The following is a 14086-nucleotide window of genomic DNA, read 5'->3' on the forward strand; positions in this document are numbered from 1 at the left end:
TTGGTGGCATTAACAGGGTTTGAGGACACAATTTGCTGGTGGCAGTAAAGGTGTCCAAGGACACATTTTGTGAAGAATTAAAGGAGTTTGAGGGCACACTTTCCTGGTGGCAATGAATGGGTCAAAGGACACTCAACTGGTGACATTCAGGGGACAAGGACACACTTTGGGTGGCATTAACAGCTCCAAGGACACTTTGCTGGTGGCATTAAAAGGGTTCAAGGACGCACTTTGCTAATGGGGTCCAAGGACACGCAATTTGTGACATTAAAGGCATCCAAGGACACTTTTCTGGTGGCATTAACAGGGTCTGAGGACACACTTTGCTGGTGGCATTAAAGGGGTCCAAGGACACATTTTGTGGAGAATTAAAGGGATTTGGGGGCACACATTCCTGGTGGCAATGAATGGGTCAAAGGACACTTTGCTGGTGGCATTCAGGGGACAAGGACACACTTTGGGTGGCATTAACAGCTCCAAGGACACTTTGCTGGTGGCATTAATGAGGTCTGAGGACACTTTGTTGGTGGCATTAAAAGGGTTTGAGGACACACTTTGCTGGTGGCAGTAAAGGTGTCCAGAGACACATTTTGTGGAGAATTAAAGGGATTTGGGGGCACACTTTCCTGGTGGCAATGAATGGGCCCAAGGACACTCAACTGGTGGCATTCAGGGGACAAGGACACACTTTGGGTGGCATTAACAGCTCCAAGGACACTTTGCTGGTGGCATCTGAGGCTCTGAGGGGACGCTTTCTTGCAGGTGAAGCCTTGCTAGAAACCAACACCATTGTAGATTACATCTACAGCTCGCCCTCGCTGCGCTGCGTGCAGACAGCCCACAACATCCTGAAAGGTAAGGGCCACAGGGACAGGCTGGGCTGTCCTCATGTGCTGCAAAAAATCTGACAAACAGGGAAAAAACATGGACCTAAGTCCATGCGGAGTGGTAATTAGTATTAATTTTATTATTGAATTAATTACTATATTATTATATATTATTATATTGGTATACTATTATATTATATAATTTTTATTTATTATTTAAATAAAATTAATTTATTTAACCTATTTAAATTTATTATTTATTTGTTTAAAATGTCTTTATTAATATATAGGTTATAATTGATCTATTAATTATTAATTTATTATTATTTACTTTATTGTTTTATTTGATTGTTCTATTCTATTGTATTATTATATTTTATTTTATTATAGATAATATTATTGCTATATATATTATTCTATTCTATTATTCTATTATAATTAAATTAATTACTATTATCTATTAAGTGAATGCTAATCATCATTTCCATAGCAATATATTTTATATCAGCACAATCCATAAGGAGCCCTTTTCTAATTGCACCAGCTGCCAGCCAGAGCTTGACATTCCCTACAATAAATTGTATACAATGTATGTATTGTAGGGAATGCATTAAATGAATTATTTTTGATTTTCATAATTAATATATTTTTGTTTTAATAATTATTTACAATACATTGTATACAATGTATGTATTGTAGGGAATGCATTAAATGAATTATTTTCGATTTTTATAATTAATATATTTTTGTTTTAATAATTATGTAATTATTTACAAATCAATTGTAGGGCATACATTAAATAATTTAATTTATTTTAATACTTAATTTCCTATAGAGAACAGGAATAAGCAATACTTAACAATAGGAAAATAGGAATAGTGATACTTAATTTCCCATAGAAAACCAATAAATTAACAGATACCTGAAGCATTAAATCTTCTCTCTTCTTTCTCACTGCTACCTGGCCTCATCTCCCTGTTTTCCAGGTATGCAACAGGAGAATACCTTGAAAATCTGGGTAGAGCCCGGCTTGTTTGAGTGAACCATATACATGACATACATTTAATTAATTTTATTTCTTTAATAATAACTCAAATTACATTTATTTTTTAATGAATAAATACCTGAAGCATTAAAGCTTCTCTGTTCCTCCCCACTGCCCCCTGTCCGTGTTCTGCAGGCATGCAGCAGGAGAACAGCCTGAAGATCCGGGTGGAGCCCGGCCTGTTCGAGTGGACCAAGTGGGTGTCGGGGAGCTCGCTGCCCGCCTGGATCCCCCCCGCAGACCTGGCGGCAGCCACGCTCAGCGTGGACACAACCTACAGGTACCGAGGCCAGGGGCTGCTGGGGGCACCAGCACCTAAAACGGCTCGGGGCACCCAGCACCCAAACCTGCTCTGGGCACCCAGCACCCAAACCTGCTCGGGGCAGCGGCGCCCAAACCTGCTCAGGGTGGGGCTGCTCTGGGCACCAGCACCCAAACCTGCTCTGGGTGAGGCTGCTCGGGCACCCAGCACCCAAACCTGCTCTGGGCACCCAGCACCCAAACCTGCTCTGGGCACCAGCACCCAAACCTGCTCAGGGTGAGGCTGCTCTGGGCACCCAGCACCCAAACCTGCTCTGGGCACCCAGCACCCAAACCTGCTTTGGGCACCCAGCACCTAAACCTGCTCTGGGCTCCCAGCACCCAAACCTGCTCTGGGCACCCAGTACCCAAACCTGCTCGGGGCACCCAGCACCCAAACCTGCTCTGGGCACCCAGTACCCAAACCTGCTCTGGGCACCCAGCACCCAAACCTGCTCTGGGCTCCCAGCACCTAAACCTGCTCTGGGCACCAGCACCTGAACATGCTCTGGCACCCAGCACCTGAACCTGCTCAGGGCACCCAGCACCCAAACCTGCTCTGGGCACCAGTGCCCAAACCTGCTCGGGGCACCAGCACCCAAACCTGCTTTGGGCACCCAGCACCCAAACCTGCTCGGGGCACCCAGCACCCAAACCTGCTTTGGGCACCCAGCACCCAAACCTGCTCTGGGCACCAGCACCCAAACCTGCTCTGGGCACCAGCACCCAAACACTGCTCAGCTGGAGCTGCTCTGGTGCACCCAGCACCCAAACCTGCTTGGGCACCAGCACCAAACCTGTCTGGGCACCGGCGCCCAACCTGCTCTGGGCACCACAACCTAAACATGCTTGGGCACCCAGCACCTAAACCTGCTCTGGGCACCCAGCACCCAAACCTGCTCGGGGCACCCAGCACCTAAACCTGCTCTGGGTGAGGCTGCTCTGGCACCCAGCACCCAAACCTGCTCTGGGCACCCAGCACCCAAACCTGCTCTGGGCACCCAGCACCCAAACCTGCTCTGGGCACCCAGCACCCAAACCTGCTTTGGGCACCAGCACCCAAACCTGCTCTGGGCACCCAGCACCTAAACCTGCTCTGGGCACCCAGCACCCAAACCTGCTCGGGGCACCCAGCACCCAAACCTGCTCTGGGCACCCAGCACCTAAACCTGCTCTGGGCACCCAGCACCCAAACCTGCTCGGGGCACCCAGCACCCAAACCTGCTCTGGGTGAGGCTGCTCTGGGCACCCAGCACCTAAACCTGCTCTGGGCACCCAGCACCCAAACCTGCTCGGGGCACCCAGCACCCAAACCTGCTCTGGGCACCCAGCACCTAAACCTGCTCTGGGCACCCAGCACCCAAACCTGCTCAGGGTGAGGCTGCTCGGGCACCCAGCACCCAAACCTGCTCTGGGCACCGGCACCCAAATCTGCTCAGGGTGAACGTCACCACAGGCTGGGAGAGCTGCTGAGGGTGTCCAGGGAAATTCAGAGCAGGCTCCAGGCTGCTGTGCTGGACATGACCTGAAAATGATATCTTTTTTATATATTTCTATATATTTTCATCTATTTTTTTAAATTTTTGTATGTATATATGAATATATATATGTGTGTATATATATGTGTATATATACATATGTGTATATATATATGTGTATATAGATCTCTTAAATAGTATCTATAAATATATATAATATATATTGTATATGTGACCCAAAAATTATATATAAATATATATTTATATGTATATATCTGTGTATATATGTGTGTATATATGTATGTATATATGTATGTGTATATACATTTATTAATTAATATCTATATATATATATGACCTGAAAATGCTATATAATATATATAGAATATATGTGACTTGAAAATGATATAATATATATTATATTAAATATATAGATAAATATATGATATTGATATAGAAATTATATAAACATATGATTATATAGAAGATCTATACACTGCATCTGAAATACATAAAAATATATAATATATATAATTCTAGATATTGACATATAAATTATACAAATATAATTCTATATAAAAATATGTATAAAATAAATTTTGGCTTATTATCAACCAAATTTCCCATATCACTGGCGATTCCTCCTGATCATGGAGGTCGCACAGACCTTGCAGTTAGTTAGAATTCTTTATTTTTATTCCCTGGCTGTGTTTTTCTCCCCTCAGACCTCATATTCCTGTCAGCAAGTTGGTGGTTTCTGAGTCTTACGACTCCTACATCAGCAGGAGCTACCAAGTGACGAAGGAAATCATCAGTGAATGTAAAGGCAAAGGTGAGTGAGCGCTGCAGAGGGGGTGGCAATTCCAATATTCCTGAAAAATTTCCCTCTAAGGGGATGAATTTCCCATCCTTTCTCCCAGAAGCATTGGAAAATCCTGAGCTATAATTTCAGATAAATTCCTCTTACAAGAGAGGGCCAGAAAGTTAAATAGCAGAATTATTTTAGGGATCCTGACCCATTGGAATGGTAAGAATTTATTCCCAAGGGAATAAATGGAAATTCCCAAGAGAATTAATTTATTCCCAAGGGAATAAATGAATTATTTTTCAGATACATCACCTCACAAGAGAGGTCCATAAAGTCAAATAGCAGAATTATTTTAGGGATCCTGACTCATTGGAGTAATAGGAATTTATTCCCAAGGGGAATAAATGAATTATTTTTCAGATACATTACCTCACAAGAGAGGTTCATAAAGTCAAATAGCAGAATTATTTTAGAAATCCTGACCTATTGGAATGATAGGAATTTATTCCCAAGGGAATAAATGAATTATTTTTTAGATACATCACCTTACAAGAGAGGGACAGAAAGTTAAACAGCAGAATTATTTTAGGGATCCCATTGCAATGATGGGAATTTATTCCCAAGCAAGTAAATGAATTAATTTTCAGATATATCACCTCACAAGAGAGGTCCATAAAGTCAAATAGCAGAATTATTTTAGAAATCCTGACCTATTGGAATGATGGGAATTTATTCCCAAGGGAATAAATGAATTATTTTTTAGATACATCACCCTACAAGAGAGGGACAGAAAGTTAAACAGCAGAATTATTTTAGGGATCCCATTGGAATGATGAGAATTTATTCCCAAGGGAATAAATGAATTATTTTTCAGATACATCACTTTACAAGACAAGGCCATAAAGTTAAATAGCAGAATTATTTTAGGGATCCCATTGGAGTGATGGGAATTTATTCCCAAGGGATTAAATTAATTATTTTTCAGATATACTCCTCTTAAAAGACAGATCCATAAAGTTAAATAGCAGAATTATTTTAGGGATCCCAACCCACTGAAATGATGGGAATTTATTACCAAGCAAATAAATTAATTATTTTTCAGATATATCATCCTATAAGAGAGGGCCGTAAAGTTAAACAGCAGAACAATTTTAGGGATCCCATTCGAATGGTGGGAATTTATTCCCCAGGGAATAAATGAATTATTTGCCCTCTGCTGTGTGTTCTCAGCACTAAATGGGGCATTTTCCCTCCCCTGTCCAAGCTCCTCCTCTACATTATATTCCCATAAAAACCTTAGAACATTTCCCCAAACACAAAATTAATTTTTTGTAAAACCCCTAACTGTTATTGTTGATCCACAACATTCTGAGAATCCCTAAATTCTGTCGTTTTCACAATTTCCTCTCACTGACCTGACTCTGCATTCCAAGCTTTGATTTTAATGGTTTGCACACCAAAATTCAAAAGCACAGTGGGGCATTGCTTGTGAAGGATCTCAGAAATGGAAATGCAGAGCTGCCACTGTGCAAAGCCAGCAAGTGAAATTAAAGTGTTTGTTGTAACAGGAATTAATTTTTGCGTAGGCAAAAAGCATCTGCTTCCCAACACAGCTGAAACCTCACTGGAATTCTTGTTTGCTCCAGAAAACATTTTCAAACCAAGTAGGAATGAAAGCACTATCCTGAAAATGGAGAAATGCTCTGAACATGTAACAAATCTCATTTTCCCCTTCATTCACTGTTGTATTTGTGGGGTGCCTCGTGGAGGAAAGATGAATCTGACTCCATGTTCTCAGAAGGCTGATTTATTATTTTATGATCTATATTATATTAAAGAATACTAAACTATACTAAAGAATACAGAAAAGATACAGACAGAAAGCTAAAAAGATAATAATGAAAACTTGTGATTCTCTTCTGAGTCCTGACACAGCTTGGCCCTGATTGGACAATAAGTTAAAACAATTCCCATGAAACCAATGAAACAATCTCCAACCACATTCCAAAGCAGCAAAACACAGGAGAAGCAAATCAAATAATTATTGTTTTCCTTTTTCTCTGAGGCTTCTCTGCTCAGGAGAAAAATTCTGGGAAAAGAGTTTTCAGAAAATGTGACAGCGACAATTCACAGCTTGATGTGTTGTTATAGGATAAAGTGTTTTAAAAGGCTGCTTGATCTGGGGCACCAGCCCCTAAACCTGGCTTTGGGTCCCTCCTCAGGCTGTGTTTTGTAGGAGTGACAGGGGTAGGATGGTTGGGATGGATGGAGATGGGAGATCTCTGCAGCCAGGGCTTGGAATTTGGGGTTCATTGCAAAGGATGTGGGTGCAGGGCCCTGCTGGGAGCTGCCAAACACAGCTCAGAGCAGGCCCCAAAGAGGGAGAGAGAGGTAAAGAGAGTGGTAAAGAGAGAATGAGAGAGCAAGATTCCCGTTACAATACAATAAATCTTCTTCTGGTCCTGGAACTTGGGGTTCATTGCAAAGGGCCTGGGTTCAGTGACCTTTTGGAATTTGGGGTTCATTGCAAAGGGCCTGGGTGCGGTGACCTTTTGGAATTTGGGGTTTATTGCAAAGGGCCTGAGTGCAGGCCCTGCTGGCAGCTGCCAAACACAGCTCAGAGCAGGCCCCAAAGAGGGAGAGGTAAAGAGAAAGAAGGCAAGAGTGTGGTAAAGAGAGAATGAGAGAGTGAAAGAGAGGATCAGAGAGTGAGGTTCCCATTACAATACAATAAATCTTCTTCTGGTCCTGGAACTTGGGATTCATTGCAAAGGGCCAAGTGCAGGGCCCTGCTGGGAGCTGCAGCCACAGCTTGAGCAGGCCCCAGAGAAGAGACAGGGAGAGATGGTGAGAGGGTAAGAGAGTGAGGTTCCTGTTACAATAACATAAATCTTCTGTGTTGAATATTCTAATTCTCACTCACCAATCTAGTACAAGATACAAATCCTACAGCATTTCCATACAGCCTATAAGAATCATTACATTACCATCCTGTGTTACATTTTAAACCCTAAAAACTCCTCTTTGGGCCCCTTCTGCCAAGCTGCAGGGTCTGCTCTGACCCTTGGGCCTGTCTGCAGGCAGAGGGTGTTGTTCCATCCAAAGGGGATCACCTTCAGCAGCCACACCATTGTTTTCCAGATTTTCAGTAACTGAGGGATCTCAAAGCTTGCTTTCATTTCAATCTCACTTATAGTTTCCATATTCTCAAAATCTTTTGCCAGACAATGATATTGATAAGGCTTTCCTGCTTCACCTTCCCCAACAGTGTTTCTCCTTTTATTTCAGGAAATAACATCCTGATCGTGGCTCACGCCTCCTCCCTGGAGGCCTGCACCTGCCAGCTCCAGGGGCTGTCCCCCCAGAACTCCAAGGATTTTGTACAGATGGTCCGAAAGGTGAGGGCCAGCAGGGACAAAACCAAGTTGGAATCTGCTGGAGCAGGGCTTGGTCTGGGTTTTTGACTCATTTCAGGAGTCAGGAGGGTGAGGGAGAAGGGTTTGAGAGGCTGGGGCAGAGTGTGGGGTCAGGGGCCCTCCTGAGATGGGTGTGCAAGGAGAGTTGGTGCTTTGTGGGGTCAGATGTCCATCTAAGATGGGTTTGCAGGGACAGTTGGTGCTTTGTGGGGTCAGATGTCCATCTAAGATGGGTGTGCAGGGACAGTTTGTGCTTTGTGGGGTCAGGTGCCCACCTGAGAAGGGTTTGCAGGGAGCCTTTTGGGTTTGTGGGGTCAGATGTCCACCTGAGCTTGGTGTTTTGTGGGGTCAGGTGCCATTTAAGATGGGTTTGCAGGGACAGTTCAGTGCTTTGTGGGGTCAGGGGCCCACCTGAGCTGCAGGAACATCCACATTTCCCCCAAAGCTGTGCTGGTTTGGGACCACATTTGCTTTGAGCTGGTCCCTATTTAAACCTATATTCCCTTTAAACCTACATCCCATTTAAACCTACATCCCATTTAAACGACATCCTTAAACCTAAATTTCATTCAAACCTACATTCTTAAAAGTACATTCTTAAACTTACATTCTTAAAGCTACGTTTCATTCAAAACCACCTTTTTAAAACTGCATTTCATTCATAACTACATTTTTAAAACTACAATTCCGTTCAAAGCTACATTTTTAAAACTACATTCTTAAACCTACATTTTTAAACCTACATTTTTAAAGCTACAATTCCATTCAACACTACATTTTTAAAACTACATTCTTAAAACTACTTTCCATTCAAACCCACATTCTTAAATCTACATTTTTAAAACTACATTCCTTTCAAAACTACATTCTTAAACATACACTTTTAAAACTACATTTCATTCAAAGCTACCTTTTTAAAACTACATTGCATTCAAACCTACATTCTTAAAAGTACATTCTTAAACTTACATTCTTAAAGCTACGTTTCATTCAAAACTCCCTTTTTAAAACTACATTTTTGAAACTGCATTCCATTCAAACCTACATTCTTAAACCTACATTCTTAAAAGTACATTCCTTAAACCTACCTTCTTAAAACTACATTCATTCAAAACTGCTTCTTAAAACTACATTTTAACTGCATTCCATCAAACTACCTTCTTAAAACTACATTGCTTTCAAACTGCCTTCTTAAACTACCTTCTTAAACATACACTTTTAAAACTACATTTCATTCAAAGCTACCTTTTTAAAACTACATTTTTGAAACTACATTCCATTCAAACCTACATTCTTAAAAGTACATTCTTAAACATACATTCTTAAAGCTACGTTTCATTCAAAACTCCCTTTTTAAAACTACATTTTTGAAACTGCATTCCATTCAAACCTACATTCTTAAACCTACATTCTTAAAAGTACATTCCTTAAACCTACCTTCTTAAAACTACATTGCATTCAAACCTGCCTTCTTAAAACTACATTTTTAAAACTGCATTCCATTCAAAACTACATTCTTAAAACTACATTGCATTCAAAACTACCTTCTTAAAACTACATTGCATTCAAACCTGCCTTCTTAAAACTACCTTCTTAAAGCTACATTTTTAAAACCACATTCCATTCAAAACTACATTCTTAAACCTACATTCTTAAAAGTACATTCTTAAACTTACATTCTTAAAGCTACGTTTCATTCAAAACTACCTTCTTAAAACTACATTTTTAAAACCACATTCCATTCAAAACTACATTTTTAATCCCACGTTTCAAGGGTATAATCTGTTTTTTTCGTGGTGCACAGTCTGTCAATCACCATCTGAAAATGGACATTTGGAGAGGGAAAGAGAGGGGAAAAACGGGTGAAATGCTGGAGTGGCCCAGCGGGGTCTCACCCCTGGGGTGGGTATGGATCCCTTGGCATTGCCCAGCTCAATTCCTGCTTTTTTCCTGAATTTCTCGCAGATTCCCTACCTGGGCTTCTGCTCCTGCGAGGAGCTGGGGGACACGGGCGTGTGGCAGCTCACGGACCCGCCCATCCTGCCGCTCACCCACGGCCCCACCGGGGGCTTCAACTGGAGAGAGACGCTCCTGCAGGAGTAGGGGCAGCAGCAGGGACAGCCCTGCCCGGCCGGACAATGCCTCCTCTTCCTCCTCTTCATCACCTTCCTCACCTTCCTCCTCGTGTCTTATTGCCAGCAGGAAAAACCCTCCTCGCCTGTTCCGCGCATCCCACAGCCCCGCAAAAATTTTTTTTTAATTTAAATAAACTGCAAATCAGCTCGTTTACAACAAAACGGGCCGAGTTGAGGAGGGGGAGAAAAAAAAATAAATTAAAATACAGCTGGAGTGCTGTTGCACAGCTCGGGGTTGGTTTCCTCACCTTTGTCACCTCACCTGGTGACACTTTGGCTGTGGGGACAATGAGAGTGGGGCAGGCAGGATGCTGGGGTTGTTTTCTCACTGCTGTTTTTGTTCAGCACCTCGTGCTTGCTCCACTCGCAGCCCCCAAACCCTCAGCACCTCGCAGGAAAATCCAAAAATTCAAAATAATCCTTCCCCAAGGCTGGAAATGAGTCCAGGGTTGTCCTGCAGGCTGCACTCTCCTCTGAGTGCTCAAAATGTGCTGGATTTGTGCAGAGATTGGTTGATATTCAGGAAAATAAGAGATTGGTTGATATTAAAGAAGAGATCTGGTTGATATTAAGAAATAAAGATGGTTGATATTCAGGAAATAAGAATTGTTGATATTAAAGAAATAAGAGATTGGTTGATATTAAGAAGAATTGGTTGATATTAAGGAAAATAAGAGATTGGTTGATATTCAGGAAAATAAGAGATTTGGTTGATATTAAGGAAAATAAGGTATTGGTTGATATTAAAGAAAATAAGGGATGGGTTGATATTCAGGAAAATTCTGTACGTGAAAAATTCCGAATTTCACATCAATTACAGGTGAGGTTTGAGCATCAAAAGTCAGCACAGCCAAACCCTCAGCACCTCGCAGGAAAATCAAAAAATTCAAAATAATCCTTCCCCAAGGCTGGAAATGAGTCCAGGGTTTCCCCTGCAGGCTGCACCAGGATATTCCTGTCCTCTGAGTGCTCAAAATGTGCTGGATTTGTGCAGAGATTGGTTGATATTAAGGAAAATAAGAGATTGGTTGATATTAAAGAAGAGATTTGGTTGATATTAAGGAAAATAAGAGATTGGTTGATATTCACGAAAATAAGAGATTTGGTTGATATTAAGGAAAATAAGGTATTGGTTGATATTAAAGAAAATAAGAGATGGGTTGATATTCAGGAAAATTCTGTACATGAAAAATTCCGAATTTCACATCGGTTACAGGTGAGGTTTGAGCATCAAAAGTCAGCACAACCCCCAAACCCTCAGCACCTCACAAGAAAATCAAAAAATTCAAAATAATCCTTCCCCAAGGCTGGAAATGAGTCCAGGGTTTCCTCCTCAGGCTGCACCAGGATATTCCTGTCCTCTGAGTGCTCAAAATGTGCTGGATTTGTGCAGAGATGGGGTGATATTCAGGAAAATAAGAGATTGGTTGATATTCAGGAAAATAAGAGATTGGTTGATATTAAAGAAGAGATCTGGTTGATATTAAGGAAAATAAGGTATTGGTTGATATTAAAGAAAATAAGGTATGGGTTGATATTAAAGAAAATAAGAATGGAACAAAACCCAAAAAGAGGAGAAAATTGGGATGGGGTAAACCCCAAAAGAGGAGAAATGGTTGGGATGGAACAAATCCCAAAAAGAGGAAAAAACTGGGATTGCACAAAACCCATAAAAAGGGGAAAATTGTGATGGAAATAACCCCAAAAGAGCAGAAACAATTGGGATGGAATAAACCCCAAAAAGAGGAGAAATTTGGGATGGAATAAACCCCAAAAAGAGGAGAAATTTGTGATGGGATAAACCCCAAAAGAGCAGAAAATTTGAATGGAAAAAACCCCAAACGAGGAGAAAAAATTGGGATGGAGAAAACCCCAAAAGAGAAGAAAATTGGGAGGGAGCAAACCCCAAAAGCGGAGAAAATTGGGATGGAGAAACAATTGGGATTGAACAAACCCCAAAAAAAGGAGAAAATTGGGATGGAAAAAAACCCAAAAAATGAGAAAATTGGGATTGAACAAACCCCAAAAAAAGGAGAAAATTGGGAAGGAAAAAAACAAAAAAAGGAGAAAATTGGGATGGAAAAAAACCCAAAAAATGAGAAAATTGGGATGGAAAAAAAAAAAAAACAAAAAAAGGAAAATTGGGAGGGAAAAAACGCAAAAAAAGGAGAAAATTGGGAGGAAAAAAACCCAAAAAAAAGGAGAAAATTGGGATGGAAAAAAAACCCAAAAAAAGGAGAAAATTGGGATGGAAAAAAAAACCAAAAAAAGGAGAAAATTGGGATGGAAAAAAAAAACAAAAAAAGGAGAAAATTGGGATGGAAAAAAACCCCAAAAAGGAGAAAATTGGGATGGAAAAAACCCAAAAAAATGAGAAAATTGGGAGGAAAAAAACCTCAAAAAATGAGAAAATTGGGATGGAAAAAAACCCAGAGGGGCTGAGCTCAGTTTGGAGCCCATCCTGGCCACGGTCCCAGCTATTCCCACAATCCACAGGATGAAAATCCCATTATTTCTACTTTTAGGACTATTTTGTGACACCCCTTAGGCCACTCGTAAGTGCTTCATTACAGCAGGGATGGAACTGAAAAGTCAGGGAGAAAATTCAGGACAGGGAAAATAAAAACCCCAACCTGCTCCTGTGTGGTTTTTTCGCTGTCAGGTTCATTTTTAATTGTCATTTAAATTATTTTTTTTGCTGTGCACAGACATTCTGAAGAGCATTTCTGGCTTGTTGTCCTCCATGCAAAAAAAATTAAATTAAATTAAATATTTGACAATCACACCAAAAAAAATTGAGAAAAAATTTGGTTGCTGAGGCGTGTGGATTCTCCAGATTTTTTTGTTTTTGTGTAAAAATTTGGGGCAGGAAATATTGCTGTGTTTTAATATTTATTTATCAGATCCTGCTGGAGCTGAGTGATTTTAAAAGGAGATTTTTAGGAGCATTAAACAGAGAGGGAGGAAAAGCTGAATGTACAATTTGAGTGGTGTCAGCTGCTCTTTGATATAGAAAATAAATAAAAAATATAGAAATAAATAAAAAAGGTGTTCTGGTTGAGGAGGTAGATGTTAAAATACTCTTCTTTAAATATATATATATATATTTTTGGATGTTGGGGAAATATTTTGACAATTTTGGTCTTGTCTCGAATTTGGTGTCAGGGAGAAAAATCTTATTTTCTTCAGCTTTTTGAGTTTTCTGGGGGGTTTTGTTGAGCAGTGCTGAAAGGGCTTTTTGGGTGGAAAAAAGAGAGAAAAAAATGTTCCTTTTAAATTTATCATTGAGAGTTGAGAAGACAAAAGGATTGCTGCTTCATTTTCACCCCATTAATGTGGATTTAATGCTCATTAATGTGGATTTAATGCTCATTAATGTGGATTTAATGTCACTCCCATGACATTAAATTTCAGCACTCCAAACTCTTTCCCTTCACTGTGAGCTGCATCAGATCCCAACTTTTATTCTTTTATTCTCACATCCATTCCCAGGTTTTTCCTTCTCTCCACAATTAAGGAAAAAAAAAAGAATAAGGTTAATTTTTATAATTTGCAATGTACGGCTTAGGAAAAAAAAAACCAAAAAAAGGAATTAAATTGAGATTTAAATGAACAGAGCTTTGCTTGTTTATGCAAAATGAGGATGCAGACCGTGGTAATTTCAGTAAAAATTGGTATTTCCCTTTTCACAGTTTCAGACAGGGGCTGTGAAATCCTGGTGAATTTAAAGAGATTGGTAAATTTTATCCCCAAATAATTCCTTGGGTTTGTGGTTTGGTTTAATTTCTTTCAAAAGAGGAAGTCACAGGTAGGAGGGATGGTGTCGCTGAACAGGAGAAACGCAATTAACAGCGGCTGTTAATTAACAGCCTGGCTGCAAAATCACTTCTGGCTGCTGCAACTTCCTCAAATTCATCCCCAGGGACTCCTCATCGCCCACAACAGAAATTCTCACCCAGCTCCTGAATTATTTCTCATTATTTCAGTGTTTTCTCAACTTTCATCTCCTCAGACTCGATGTCACCAACATCTCCTTTTCCTTTTGGTTTTTAATTTCATTTTCACCTTCTTGTATAA

At 40.6% G+C, this 14086-nt stretch overlaps 1 protein-coding gene across 2 annotated transcripts in view; it reads left to right on the forward strand.

Moving 5' to 3' along the window:
• UBASH3B (ubiquitin associated and SH3 domain containing B) overlaps positions 1-10223 on the forward strand; it is a 99278-nt gene extending 89055 nt beyond the window's left edge. For both annotated transcript variants that reach the window (XM_064731954.1, XM_064731955.1), the window contains exons 10-14: positions 763-855; positions 2008-2152; positions 4376-4482; positions 7747-7856; positions 9840-10223. In XM_064731954.1, coding sequence (XP_064588024.1) covers positions 763-855; positions 2008-2152; positions 4376-4482; positions 7747-7856; positions 9840-9977 — 593 coding nt within the window. In that variant the 3' untranslated portion in view covers positions 9978-10223. The remainder of the gene's footprint in view (positions 1-762; positions 856-2007; positions 2153-4375; positions 4483-7746; positions 7857-9839) is intronic.
• Positions 10224-14086: the final 3863 nt, after the last annotated feature.

The sequence above is a fragment of the Zonotrichia leucophrys genome, chromosome 24, assembly GCF_028769735.1.
Source record: "Zonotrichia leucophrys gambelii isolate GWCS_2022_RI chromosome 24, RI_Zleu_2.0, whole genome shotgun sequence".
NCBI lineage: Eukaryota > Metazoa > Chordata > Aves > Passeriformes > Passerellidae > Zonotrichia > Zonotrichia leucophrys.